Source organism: Harpia harpyja, chromosome 3, assembly GCF_026419915.1.
Source record: "Harpia harpyja isolate bHarHar1 chromosome 3, bHarHar1 primary haplotype, whole genome shotgun sequence".
Classification (NCBI taxonomy): domain Eukaryota; kingdom Metazoa; phylum Chordata; class Aves; order Accipitriformes; family Accipitridae; genus Harpia; species Harpia harpyja.
The window spans coordinates 25563238-25576990 of NC_068942.1; the positions used below are offsets into that span (position 1 = coordinate 25563238).

At 40.1% G+C, this 13753-nt stretch overlaps 1 protein-coding gene across 6 annotated transcripts in view; it reads left to right on the plus strand.

Moving 5' to 3' along the window:
* The window catches only part of COL12A1 (collagen type XII alpha 1 chain), a 107269-nt gene that overhangs the window by 33325 nt on the left and 60191 nt on the right, over nucleotides 1-13753 (plus strand). For 4 of the 6 annotated variants that reach the window (XM_052781695.1, XM_052781697.1, XM_052781698.1 and 1 more), the window contains exons 14-22: nucleotides 459-728; nucleotides 2619-2885; nucleotides 5224-5416; nucleotides 8152-8273; nucleotides 10915-11064; nucleotides 11154-11273; nucleotides 11818-11982; nucleotides 12173-12319; nucleotides 12976-13115. In XM_052781695.1, coding sequence (XP_052637655.1) covers nucleotides 459-728; nucleotides 2619-2885; nucleotides 5224-5416; nucleotides 8152-8273; nucleotides 10915-11064; nucleotides 11154-11273; nucleotides 11818-11982; nucleotides 12173-12319; nucleotides 12976-13115 — 1574 coding nt within the window. The remainder of the gene's footprint in view (nucleotides 1-458; nucleotides 729-2618; nucleotides 2886-5223; nucleotides 5417-8151; nucleotides 8274-10914; nucleotides 11065-11153; nucleotides 11274-11817; nucleotides 11983-12172; nucleotides 12320-12975; nucleotides 13116-13753) is intronic. The other 2 variants (XM_052781700.1, XM_052781701.1) reach the window with 1 other exon arrangement.

Below are 13753 nucleotides of genomic sequence, written 5' to 3' on the forward strand. Positions count from 1 at the left end.
GATAACGTTGTTAGAGAAAGGACTGTTTGACTTGCGTAAAAGTCTCCTTTATCTACCCCCCAAGAAAAAAGTTACACACATGAGGATGAAGATGAATGATTGAAATAAAATTATTTACTTGAGAGTTAAAACCTACCTAAATGAGCTACAGCACATTTCAACACTGGCTTCATTCCAAGTCTTTGATTAATGCCATTTTTATTTTGCATATTCTAAAGCATAACTGCTAAGTATCTTGCATGGTAAGGGATAGGATCATTCATAGTCTAAAGTTAGCTTTAAGCATTTTGATGAAAAATCAATGAATTTTCTCTTGAAACTAGAAATGTACGTTATTGAAACTAATATTGATGGGAAAAGATTGATTTTGCTCTTATGATAATTTCATTTTTCCATTTGTACTTTGCTAACTTTTGCTATTTGTATTTTAGAGACATTTGCTGTTTTCTTTCTTGCAGAACGTGGTTCACCACGTAATTTGATTACCACAGACATAACTGACAGTACAGTTCGGTTATCATGGACACCAGCCCCAGGAGCAGTTAATGATTACAGGATAGTATGGAAATCACTTTATGATGATACGATGGGAGAGAAAAGAGTCCCTGGAAACAGAGTGGATGCTGTGCTAGAAGGCTTGGAGCCAGAGACTAAATACAGGATTTCAGTATCCGCAATCTACAGCAGTGGAGAAGGAGACCCAGTAGAAGGAGAGGCTTTTACTGACGGTGAGTGTAGTACAAGGTTACCACCATTTGTAACATTCTGTGCTTGGTGAAATTATCGTATTTTAAAGAAAATGGACCTTATTTTTCTTCACGTTTTTTTCCCTGAAATGTGCTCCCAAACCAAAATGCCACCTCAGATCAGTCAATTTTGGCTTTTTGTTTGACCATTAAAAAAAGGGAAAATCTCTTCTATGTCATGTAGGTTTGGATTCAGCAACAATTACTTCCAACTTAAGATGTATTTTGTCTGCAAATTACCCTGAATCTGGCCTTTCATAGGTTTGGTGTGACTGCTAGAAAACAGGTGGAAGAAATGTTATGGGTAGAGTAAGGAGGAAACATGGGGTAAATTCCCAGAGAATCAATGAATTTGCTTTCCAAGCTATTGCCCTTTCCAGTCTTCACATTCCTCAAACTGAGGCTCACTGGATGATTTTGATGTTTGTTATTTACTTTTCCTAAGGCTCTTTTTTTTTTCTTATTTGCTAAACGTTATGTAGTATTAGTCAAAGCAGGCTCAAGCCTCTCCTGCAGTGTAGGCAAAGTAAAAGACACTGAGAGGCCAGGGATAGCTTGTTGCTTTATAGCAAGAACTGGCAAGCAGACAAGCCAGAATGAATGAAGGGATGCCCTGGATCAGCCTTGATGTTTCTGTTGTTTGCTTAAAGGGGCCATGTGAAGTCGAAGCCTGAGGGAGTGCTCTGGGGAAGCATCATGTGTGTTTACATGTTCTTGTACTCTTCCCTAAGCATCTGTTTTGACTACTGTTGGAGACAGGCTGCTGAACTACGTTAACCTTTGGCCTTGACCCAATATAGTTGCTCTTAAGGTCTCGCAAGAGTAGTGATTGCTGCCATTGGTAAGAGCGGACTCCGCAGAGTCAAAGCAGACCACTGTCCCACATCTTCCTTTTTTCAAGAACAGCAGCGTTGGCTGTCCTGCCTTTTCCAGGCTAAGGAGGCAGCTTAGCCATGTGTCATTTGTTGCTTCTCTCAATGTGCTGCCTGAGGGAACTTGCTGTCAGGCCCATCAATAGACCCAGACCTGAGACCAACTAACATTGCATCTTTCTGTTACAAACACAATTAGAAATTGTGAGTTCCTAGCACTGGGAGAGGACGCTGTAGCCTGCAAAGTCTACCTCACCATGTGATGAAATACTGACCGATTCTGGCATGCCAAGAAACTTCTGTTTTGCCAAAACCTAGATGGCTTATTCCGGCTGACAGCCAGCATTGCATGCCTTTCAGTTCACTTCAGATCATTTGTAACATTTGTACAGTCTGGAAAATATCTCTTAGAAGCCGAATGCTCCAATTTGTAGAGAAAATGCTTTATTAGTCCGTGTGCTTATTTCAGCACATATACTATCCTGCAAATAGCAAGCATTTGGAAAGTCACTTACCGCTCTTTGCAGGTTAGTTTGTATGGAGCCCAACACCCAGCAGTTTAGGTATTTAGCAGTGTCTTATCAAATCTGTAAACTCAAAACTTAGAAAATCTTAACTCTATAGGACGTTGTGTTCATAAAAAAACAATGGCTTTATGATTTATCACTTTCATTTGAGAGTGCTGAATCCATTATTTAGCAGATTACTGAAAAGTGTGACTAAATAAAACTCCCAATTATGCTGTGTCATCATGTAATTTATACTTCTTTCTTTTCTTCTCTGTAGTGGAAAGCACACTTATGTTTGTTTAGTCCATTACAATTAAAAAATAAATTAACAATGTCTTGTGAGATTCCCCTGTGTATTCCTCACAATCAGATACTGTAATTTTAAAGAAGGCAATTTTTTTTAATACAGCAGAATGAATTTTGTAGGCATGCATTTGAATATATCTTTATGTGACAAAGTAAACATTTATCCGTATTTTTACACTGAAAAGTGTCACCAAATGCCAGGACTGTGACAGTAGACAACGAGACAGAAAATACAATGAGAGTTACATGGCAGCCTTCACCTGGAAAAGTCTTGTCTTATCGTGTGTACTACCGACCACGCAGTGGAGGAAGACAGATGTTTGGAAGAGTAAATGCTCCTACTACAAGCATAGTGTTAAAGCGACTTAAGCCGCGAACTACATATGACCTCAGTGTTGTTCCAATTTATGATTTTGGACAAGGAAAATCAAGAAAAGCAGAAGGAACAACAGGTATGTATGACAAGCTTGTATAGGATTTGATAATTAAAGCTTTATGTTTAAAATTAATAAGCATGATATGTAGAAAAGTATGGTGGAGTCTGCTAAGATCATGAATTAACAGGCAAATTGAAGAAAATGCTAGAGGTGAAGAAGAGAGTTTGATTTGTTGGAAACTTCACTATGGTATAGCCTGAGCACAGCTTTTTGCTGTTGGCATTGAGGGTGTAAATGTGGTGTAAAATCTGGTTGAAAATACTGGACTTGTTTTGAAACACTGTCATCAGAAGTCAAAACAAAGTGTTTTGTGAGGAAGACAGTATATCAACAGACTGCTTAAATGTTGTCAGTTGTTTCATAATTTGCCTTTTGGTCATGGGTATTGATTAAATAGCTACTCAGCATCCTGTTACTCAGATTTGTCTTCTTTGGTCACCGTATTTTCTGTGGAAAACCTGAGGTAATAAAAAGGGGGAGTAGATGATTTTGAAGAGTTATCAGGGGAAGCCTGACCTCAGACACCATGGTCTTTTTGACCAGCTGTCTTCTCTCTCAGAAGCTGAAACTCTAAAATGTTTATTAAGTCCTGGTGAGGGGATTTTTGTGGTAAAAGCAAAACTGATTTTGTACTCTGCCTTTAGTATGTATCTGATGCTGGTCTTTCATTTTGTGAGGAAATGTTCTCTTGATATCTTGATCAAATCAACCAGATTTAGAGTCAGTTTTTTGCTTCCATAGACAAAGAGCCATTACCAAAAGAGAGTTTTTTTGAGGATGTTTCTGCCCACATGAGACTAGTGCCATTCACTGAGGTACACTGTAAATACTTCATGCCATTCTCTGTTCTCTGAACATATGTCATATCGAATGATGACAGGAAGTAAGAAACAAGTCTCCTAACAATGGAGATATCAGCACTTCAGTTACTGCAGGAAGATTTCTTTTTAAATTAAAATGTGGTTGATGTAGAGGAGTCATGAAAACTTGATCAGCTCTTGACCAACACCTAGTTTTTCAATCTTGAAAACTATACTGAGATAAATCTCAGATCATCCAGCTGCTTTTGTTTTTTGACCTGTTCATCTTGATACAGAAATGCTTCTGTGCTTTCAGTGTAAATAGTTGTGGTGGTAATCACTCTTTGGAAGCAAGTGGAGCCCAAGTGATCTTGTTAGTTGAAGCTGTCATGATAATTCAGGGAGGAGTGTCATGGGAGATGAGACAGAGAGGCTGTATTTTTCTGTGTGAGTGGAAATGTATCTACTGTTTCTCAGCAGAATTCACAATCTGAGGACATTTATGATCTTTCAGCTATAGTCAGACAATTGCAAAGGCACAGGGATAAGACAAACTCTTACTTTTTCCCTCCACCTTTTCACTCCAAACCTATGGTGACTTTCTGTTTACCCTAATTCCCATTTTTGCAACTTTGAGTTTACACTGCTGCAGTATATTCTGTGACTGCACTTCAGATATACACAAAAGCAAAAGTGATGTAGAAGCTAGCAGCAGGCTTGTTAACCACTCTGTCTGTGAGTACTGACCTGCACTGAGTAGTCGTTAGTCTTCAGAGGAACTTGCTCTTGACCTAAAACCTCAAGCTGTTTGGCTGGCACTCCTCTGAATAAGTATTTTTTGACACACTGCCATACCTGTGGTTGGTGAAGTTGCTAGAACTGCCAGGCCCTGAGCCTGTAAAGGGAGAGGAGTGTTGGCAGGACCTTTTCTATGAAAGGGTCCTTGCTTCCACTGTCTCCATACTCTGACCTCTGGGACACAGAGCTCTAAGGAGGGAGCAGCTTGAGAATTGATATTGGTGACTGAGTACTGGCTGGGTGTGACTTTTGCTTGCAGTAAATTCTGATTTTTCCAGTGTTGGTTTGAGAGGAAGCTGCTTCCATTTCTCTCTTTTGGTCTATATGGCTCACCTACTTGTTGCCATTTAAAAGAGAGAGGGCTAGTCTAAGCTGGTCATCTAGTCTTTCCCCATAATTAATAGAGAGAATGACTGACTGTGGTTAGTCCACCTATTGCCAACTTTTATTGTAAGATCAGGTGGATATTTAAGATAGATGAGATGAATTGCTATCTATCCCTCAGTCTGTTGACTGTAGAGGCAGCCTTGATAATAAACCTGACCCATGTACCTATTGGTTAGACAACTAAAATTAAGTGAAGTGAATCTCACCTTTCAGCTCTTGATACTTGTCTTTATGTCAAAGGAAAGGCACAAATAGTTTAGGACTGCCACTAATACTGGATTTGCATATGGATTTTTACATAAAAGCATACTTGTTGATTTTTTTCGATAAGCAGACCTGATTTAAACCCTTTTATTCCACCCTTGCAGCCTCTCCCTTTAAGCCGCCTCGAAATCTGAGAACTTCTGATTCAACTATGTCAAGTTTCCGAGTAACCTGGGAGCCAGCCCCAGGGCGAGTAAAGGGGTACAAAGTAACTTTCCACCCTACCGAAGATGACGGGAGTCTTGGAGAATTAATAGTGGGGCCGTACGACAGCACAGTGGTATTGGAGGAGCTTAGGTATGGATAATAATTCATGTCTCTCTTTTTTTTTTTTTTTTTTTCCCCCAGTAGCTTTAGCTTAGGGTTTTGTTTAATCATTATCTGGGGTTGAAACTTCTGGCAAAATCTACTGTAAGTAAGAAAGTAATTTGTCAATAAGCTATAAGGATCTTGTTACGCTGTCTGTGAAAGGCACCTGACAGGGGTCTTTCTGAGATTATTCAGTCACATCACTTGTGGTGTTCTCACAGAACTGAAGGAGGCAAAGATGTGGACAGAGGCTGTGTTCTGCATTTGGCTTATGAGAAAACTAATGGGATACAGGAGAAAGTTGGGATTTCTAAAGTTTCCTCCTAAAACTTCCTTACCTCATGTTAGTTAAAAAAAGCTTAGCTTAGTTCTTGATTAATTTTCTCAGAGGCCTGGATTTGTAAGTTAGGTTCAGATCATGTCAGAATCTGTTATGCAAATATACTAAATACATTAAAAATAGGAACATTAAAAGTCATAGAATGATAGAATGGTTTGGGTTGGAAGGGACCTTAAAGAGCATCTAGTTCTAACCCCACTGCCATGGGCAGGGACACCTTTCACTAGACCAGGTTGCTCAAAGCCCCATCCAACCTGGCCTTGAACACTGCCAGGGATGGGGCATCCACAGCCTCCCTGGGCAACCTGTTCCAGTGCCTCACCACCCTCACAGTGAAGAATTTCTTCCTTACATCTAATCTGAATCTATCCTCTTCCAGTTTAAAAGCATTACCCCTTGTCCTATCACTACACTCACTCCCTGTTAAAGAGTCCCTCCCCGGCTTTCTTGTAGGCCCCCTTTAGGTACTGGAGAACTGCTATAAGGTCTCCCCAGAGCCTTCTCTTCTCCAGGCTGAACAACCCCAACTCTCTCAGCCTGTCTTCACAGGAGAGGTGCTCCAGCCCTCTGATCATTTTCATGGCCCTCCTCTGGACTCACTCCAACAGGTCCATGTCCTTCTTATGTTGGGGGCCCCAGAGCTGAACAGTACTCCAGGTGGGGTCTCATGAGAGCAGAGTAGAAGGGAAGAATCACCTCCCTCCACCTGCCCATCACGATTCTTTTGATGCAGCCCAGGTTATGGCTGGCTTTCTGGGCTGCAAACACACATTGCCGGGTCATGTTGAGCTTCTTGTCAACCAACACCCCCAAGTCCTTCTCCACAGGGCTGCTCTCAATTCACTTATCACCCAGCCTGTATTTGTGCTTGGGATTGCCCCAACCCATGTACAGGACCTTGTGGTTGGCCTTGTTGAACTTCATGAGGTTTACACAGGCCCACCTCTCAAGCCTGTCAAGGTCCCTTTAGATGGCATCCCTTCCCTCCAGCGTGTTGACCACACCACACAGCTTGGTGTTGTCGGCAAACTTGCTGAGGGTGCACTCAATCTCACTGTCCATGTTGCTGACAAAGATGTTAAACAGCACTGGTCCCAATACTGACTCCTGAGGAATGCCACTCATTACTGCTCTCCACTTGGACATCCAGCCGTTGACCGCAACTATTTGAGTGCAGCCATCCAGCCAATTCCTTAACCGCTGAGTGGTCTGACTGTCAAATCCATGTCTCTCCAATTTAGAGACAAGGATGTCATGCAGAACAGTGTCAAGTGCTTTGCACAAGTCCAGGTAGATGACATCCGTTGCTCTTCCCTAATCCACTGACGCTGTAACCCCATTGTAGAAGGCCACCAAATTTGTCAGGCATGATTTGCCCTTAGTGAAGCCATGTTGGCTGTCACCAATCACCTCCTTATTTTCCATGTGCCCTAGCATTGTTTCCAGGAGGATCTGCTCCATGATCTTGCCAGGCACAGAGGTGAGACACACTGACCTGCAGTTCCCTGGGTCTTCCTTTTTTTCCTTTTTAAAAATGGGGGTTATGTTTCCCCTTTTCTAGTCAGTGGGAACTTCCCCGGACTGCCACGACTTCTTAAATGTGATGGATAGTGGCTTAGCCACTTCATCCACCAGTTCCCTCAGGACCCACAGGTGCATCTCCTCGGATCCCGTGGACTTGTGCACCTTCAGGTTCCTTAGATGGTGTTGAACCTGATCTTCTTCTCCCACTCTCTGCCTTTGCCTTCTGTGACTTGGGTGGCGTGGCTGGAGCACTTGCCAGTGAAGACTGAGGCAAAAAAGTAATTCATTACCTCAGCCTTCTCCATGTCCCAGGTAACCAGGTCTCCTGTTTCCTTCTGGAGAGGGCCCACATTTTCCCTAGTCTTTCTTTTATCACCAGTGTACCTATAGAAGCTTTTCTTGTTGCCCTTGACATCCCTGGACAAGTTTAATTCTATCAGGGCTTTAGCTTTCCTAACTTGATCCCTGGCTGCATGGACAATTTCTCTGTATTCTTCCCAGGCTGCCTGTCCTTGTTTCCACCCTCTGTAGGCTTCCTTTCTGTGTTTGAGTTTGTCCAGGAGCTCCTTGTTCATCCACACAGGCCTCCTGGTGCTTTTGCCTGACTTCCTCTTTGTTGGGATGCATCGCTCCTGAGCTTTAAGTCTTAAATTACTTGAATGAAGAAGGCTATAAATTTAAGTATAGAATCTAGAATCAGCTTTTAAATTGTTGAAACTTCACTGTCTTGTGGAAGAGCTAGTCTTTGGGCTTCATGTTTTACCAGCTGCTTTTTTCCTGTGAGAATTTTGTAAGTGAAGTGTCAGCATTTAGCTAGCCAAATGACTTTAGTTACAGTACATTTGTTTAACTATTGCAGGGCAGGAACTACCTATAAGGTAAATGTTTTTGGAATGTTTGAAGGAGGAGAGAGCAGCCCCCTGGTTGGACAAGAGATGACCACCCTTTCAGATACTACTTCGGAGCCATTTTTATCTAGAGGTAAACCTGATTGAATTGAAGAAAAGGCAGTCTTGGCTTTTGGATAAGAAAAGACCAAAAGTTTACCAGTGTTTCCTTATCATTTTTCTAATGCACATAAATATTTATTTACAGAATTAAGTATACTCCCTACCCTGATGACATAAGCCCTGGTCTGGAATGACCACTAAGTATGCCCTACTTCATGATTCTAGTCCTCTGCACCCTTTAGATGATCTTACAAAGATGATAACTCAGGCAACCCATGTTTTGCTGATTACTCAAAGCCATCTGCATTGCATTTTCAAGCCATCCACATCTGTGTTAAATCACATAAGGTCAAATTCTTGAACAGAGATCAGAGATCATCTGCAAGGGTGTCCACAGGAGTAGAACAAGGAATTTTAAGCAGATATTTAGCCCTTTGCTTGTCCTTATATGGTGACTTTTCCTTTTAAGACTAAGATGATATAATGAACAAGGATCTGATAGTTAGAAATGTCCCAGTGTTATTGTGTATTATTTAAGCTTATATTCAACATAACCATTATTTAGTCATTTTTTTTTACCATAGAAGGAGGAGATTTAGTTCAGAAATGCAATTGCTGAGTGCTCTCCAGTATCTGTTTGGGAGTTTCACCCTGTGCAGTTAAACCTTCCAGTCAGAGTTTCTATGAATGCTATGATAGCAGCTCCCTTGGTGCGGTTAATTTGCCTCTGCATGCTAATAGTTGTGTTCACCATACTCTCAATTAATGGATGAAGAGAGTTTCAGGGGTCAGTCCTACTTCATAGAGAGCACAAAGAAGTAGGTCTTCGCTTCATAATAGCCAAGGATACACGTAGAAGTAAAGACTTTTCTCTCTGCCATTTCAAGGTTTGCTCAGAGAGAATTTGGTGAGGAGAAAGAACCTAACTGCAAAGGCCTTTCAGAGTTAAATAAAGAAAAAAAAGTTTCTGACAGTTGACTCTATATTCTTTTCACTTAACCTCTTTGATGCCTTGTTTCCACACTGGGCTGTGTAAAAAATACTCACCTCGTGTAACTTTATTGACAACATTTTTAGAAACTTGTTAATTGCTGTCCCACTCTGTCTAATACAAGAGAAAAACTACATAACATGCCATCAGTGACATTAGACTAAAGCTGTAATAAGTCTGGCAGAAAAATAATGGCACCAAGATTGGTTTGTTATTTTTTATTATGGCAGCTGTCATTTCTGTCTTCAGTGTTATATTCTTTAAGCTAATTAGTTTTATTAATGCATGGATTTGAGTCATGGTTAATGTGAAAAAACAAATTTTATATCTGGGACTGTAAATGTAATAGTACATTATTTATTAATAGGGGGAAAAAAATCACCCTAGGTCTGGTGCCTTTGCTAGAATTTTCCATGTGGGGAACTATGGTAGTTGGAAGAAAAATAAAAGTCAAAATAGTTTAACTTTTATATTGTACATGAAGCTAACTTCCATATTAAAGTTATGCATGCAATTTTTTGAACTAACATGGTTTTATTTAAACCCTACTCCCAACTGATTTTATTGTCCTGACTAAAGACTAGATCTATATTTTCTATGCAGAAGAGGATCATGCTTTTAACCCCCAGGTACATGGAATAGTTATATTCATGAGTCTACAGTGTTGGATCAATTATGTGGAACATATATGAAATCACAATATCTTTCAACTGTGATGAGTGTGGCTGATTTTTCTCAATGGGATTTCTTCCATATAAAGACCAGAAGCTCTGATGGCAGGAAGCCAGAAAATTTGCAGCTGGTAACACAATCTACAGGAAAAGAGAGAGAGCAAGGATTTTTTTTTTTTTTTTTTTTTTGCAAATGGCTGTGGATAAAATCATTGTGTCTTTCTGTTTTGTATAAATATTTTGTGATTTTCCTTGTGATGAAAAAAATATGATACGTGTTTTATTCTGTAATTTGTAAATTGAAGATATCTGAAATAGCTTCCTACCTTTTCAGAACATTGCAGCTTTATATAAATGTTTGTTCTTGTCCCCTTTCTATCTCTTGATCTGTGTTTATGTTTGTGTATCTTCTCTAAATTGTGTTCTTTCTTTCCTGTATATGCAAACTTCTCTACCACCTGTATTACTATATCTTTTTCCCCTGAAAATTCAGAAATGCTTTTTATTTGGAAGTGGTTGTAATTTATGTTATTAATTCCACTATTATATTGTTAAAAGCTAAGCAGTAGTTTAGCTATCCATGACAGACTAAAATACTGTAAATTTGGATAATCTGATAATGCTCACTGCCACGTCAGCAGTTAGTTTAGTAGTCTTACAAAACTTCTGAAATCAAATTATCAACCACCTTTAAAGATGAAAACAGATAATGACATGACAATAGAGAAGAGCACTGGCCTTGACATTTGTGAAGGCTTATTTATAAAAGGGAACATACATGAAGAAATTTATACAGCTTTTGCCGTGGAACCAGTGACTAGTGTGAATAACGTTCACAAATAGGTCATACTTGACAGAGTGCCAGTGAATAAAACTAGAGCTATTTTGGAAGCTAACTCATGACATATGTCATATAAAAGGACGGGGAAAGCAAGCTATCATGCTAAGGCTGTATTTTTCTGGTTGAAAGCTATCATGCTAAGGTTATATTTTTCTGGTTGACACGGCAGGTTTAGAATGTAGAACCAGAGCAGAAGCTGATATCGTGCTGCTGGTGGATGGCTCATGGAGTATCGGGCGGCCAAATTTTAAAACTATCAGGAACTTCATTGCTCGTATTGTTGAAGTTTTTGATATTGGTCCTGATAAAGTACAGATTGGTAAGTCCTTATATGCTTATATGAGGGAAAATGAGGCGTAACTGCTACACAGCCACATAATAACTGAGTAATGATGCCTTTTTTTCCAGGTCTTGCACAGTATAGTGGAGATCCCAGGACAGAATGGAATCTCAATGCTTACCGAACCAAACAGGCTTTGTTAGAGGCTGTAGCCAACTTACCATACAAAGGAGGCAATACTCTAACAGGTATGTCACACTGACAGGATTTTCCTTAAGCCTCAGTAAAAATGATTCTAGTAGCTGACCCCAGTACTGTTCAGTGAGCTCAAATTTGTCCATGACACAAGGGCCTTACAGTTCAATTCAGTATGTTTGGTAGAGAACAGGCCTAGCGTAGACATATAACCTTAGTGGAAGTCTGGAGAAATGTGAGGGAGGAGAGCTTGAGTGATGAAGAGCTTGGGTTTCTGTTGAGAAGAAGGAAAGGCAGTTCCATGTCAGGGTTGGGATGAAGACAAGGTGAGGACCCAGAAGGGAGGCGAGAGGAGGTCAGATAGGAAGGTGATGCATAAAAGGTAAGAGATGAGAGACTTTGAGAGGGCTGAAATAGTATCCATTGCTGATAAGTCCAGATGATGGGCTGCAACTAGATTCTGAGTGCTTCTAGAAGGAAGTGAATTGCGGAATGATGTTGTCACAGTGAAATCACTAAGATGAAATACTCTCCTTTACCATGACTACTATATGGAAATAGTTTATAGTGATGGTTACCTTCTTTGTATCATGCTAGGAATGGCCTTGGATTTCATCTTAAAAAACAACTTCAAACAAGATGCAGGCTTAAGGCCCAGAGCTCGCAAAATTGGTGTTCTCATCACTGATGGCAAATCACAAGATGATGTAGTCACCCCTTCAAGAAGACTCAGAGATGAGGGAGTGGAACTTTATGCAATTGGTAAGTATTATATGAAGATCTGGCATGCACCAATCCCCTCCTGCCCATCTGCTAAATGAACAGAGAAGTGGCCACATACATAAGTACCTAAAATGCTATTCAAAGAATGTGTTTAGGGACTTAAGTTCATGGCATTATGTTTCATGGCCATCACTTCTAACAAGTTTTGTTTTCATGTCTTCTCTGTAAGGTATTAAAAATGCAGATGAAAATGAATTGAAGCAGATTGCAACGGATCCAGATGACATCCATGCTTACAACGTTGCAGATTTCTCCTTCCTGGCTAACATTGTTGATGATGTAACCATGAATCTGTGTAACAGTGTGAAAGGTCCAGGTACATCACATTTTCAGTCTAATTCATCCTTTTTCCATTTATGTGCTTGCACTGCTAATTCCTTTTTATTACTTATTGGGAACACTGTGTAGCCCTGGGCTGTTTTTTCAGCTGCTGGTGTGAGGAAGTTGTGCAGACCACCTGGACTACCCTGCAGGGGTTCTTCCTTTCCTTTCAACAATGACTGTGTTATACCTAACACAGCATGACATGGCTGGACGTGCCTTCGTTTCAAACTGAGTCAGGAAGTATGTTGCTCAGTGTGTCACCTTTTTGCTCGTTGTGGCAGGTTCTTTGATGATACTCATCCAATAAGGAAAATTTCAGCAGCACTGCTCTTTTTAAGTATTAATGTCTGACAGCCCAAAAGCAAAGCCAAGCATGGAAATAATACAGTAGTGTTAGCTGATGATTCTCCAGTGAAACACTGGTGTTGAAGGTGGAGTAGGAATGATAGGGAGCTTGTTTGGTCTTGGGGGTGTGATGGTGAGCTATCTCTTCACACAGTTGTTTTAAGGGTTCCTGAGGAAACAGAAAAATAAGCAAGTACCAAAAGTGTTGTGTTTTTTTTTTTCCTGCAATTTTATTTGTCTCATGTTTTTATTCTTGATGATATAAGATAAATTAATAATTTTTTAATTTGCTTCCACTTGTAGGTGATTTACCACCTCCCTCTAACCTAGTTATTTCAGAAGTGACACCTCGTTCTTTCAGACTGAGATGGAGTCCACCTCCTGAGAGTGTTGATAGATACAGAGTTGAATATTACCCTACATCTGGAGGTAGCCCTCAACAGGTTAGTACTGTATGTTCATCTCTGACATTGTCCATAATAACCTTGGACTTCTACATCCCAGTAATGTCATTCTGAAGTTTGTGCTGTGTATGGTATAACAGTAAATGAAAAAAGGCTCCCAAGGTCAAGAATATCATGCCTCAGTAAATGATACACAAATTTACAAAAAAGTAGGAGCATAAAGATGACTTTGGTTGTTTTAAAATCATGAATCAAGGAGTAAAATATATTTCTTAAAAACAGGTGACTAGTATTTCTAGTAATTCCTTTCTGTTCATATTCTGTTGTCATATATTGGTTTAAATAAGTCTGTAGTAGAAATTTGCTGAGCACACTCATGGGTAGGCTCACTGTCTTTCATTACATTTTCTTGTTAATAGAAAAAAAGACAGTGGGTGATACAGGTTGTGAGGTAGTGCTTAGATTAACATTGTATGATGGTACTTTGAATCTGCGCCTAAGCATATCCTCCAAACTGTTTAATGCACAGGGCCAAACTAATCTTGTGGTTATTCTCTAGAGAGAGAGCCAGTAACTGGCAACCCTTCATTCTAGGCAATCTGATCTGCTCATCACTCTCTTCAACCAGACAGAATAGTATTAGGACAATGAAGTTAGGCACCTCTGTCTACCTAACT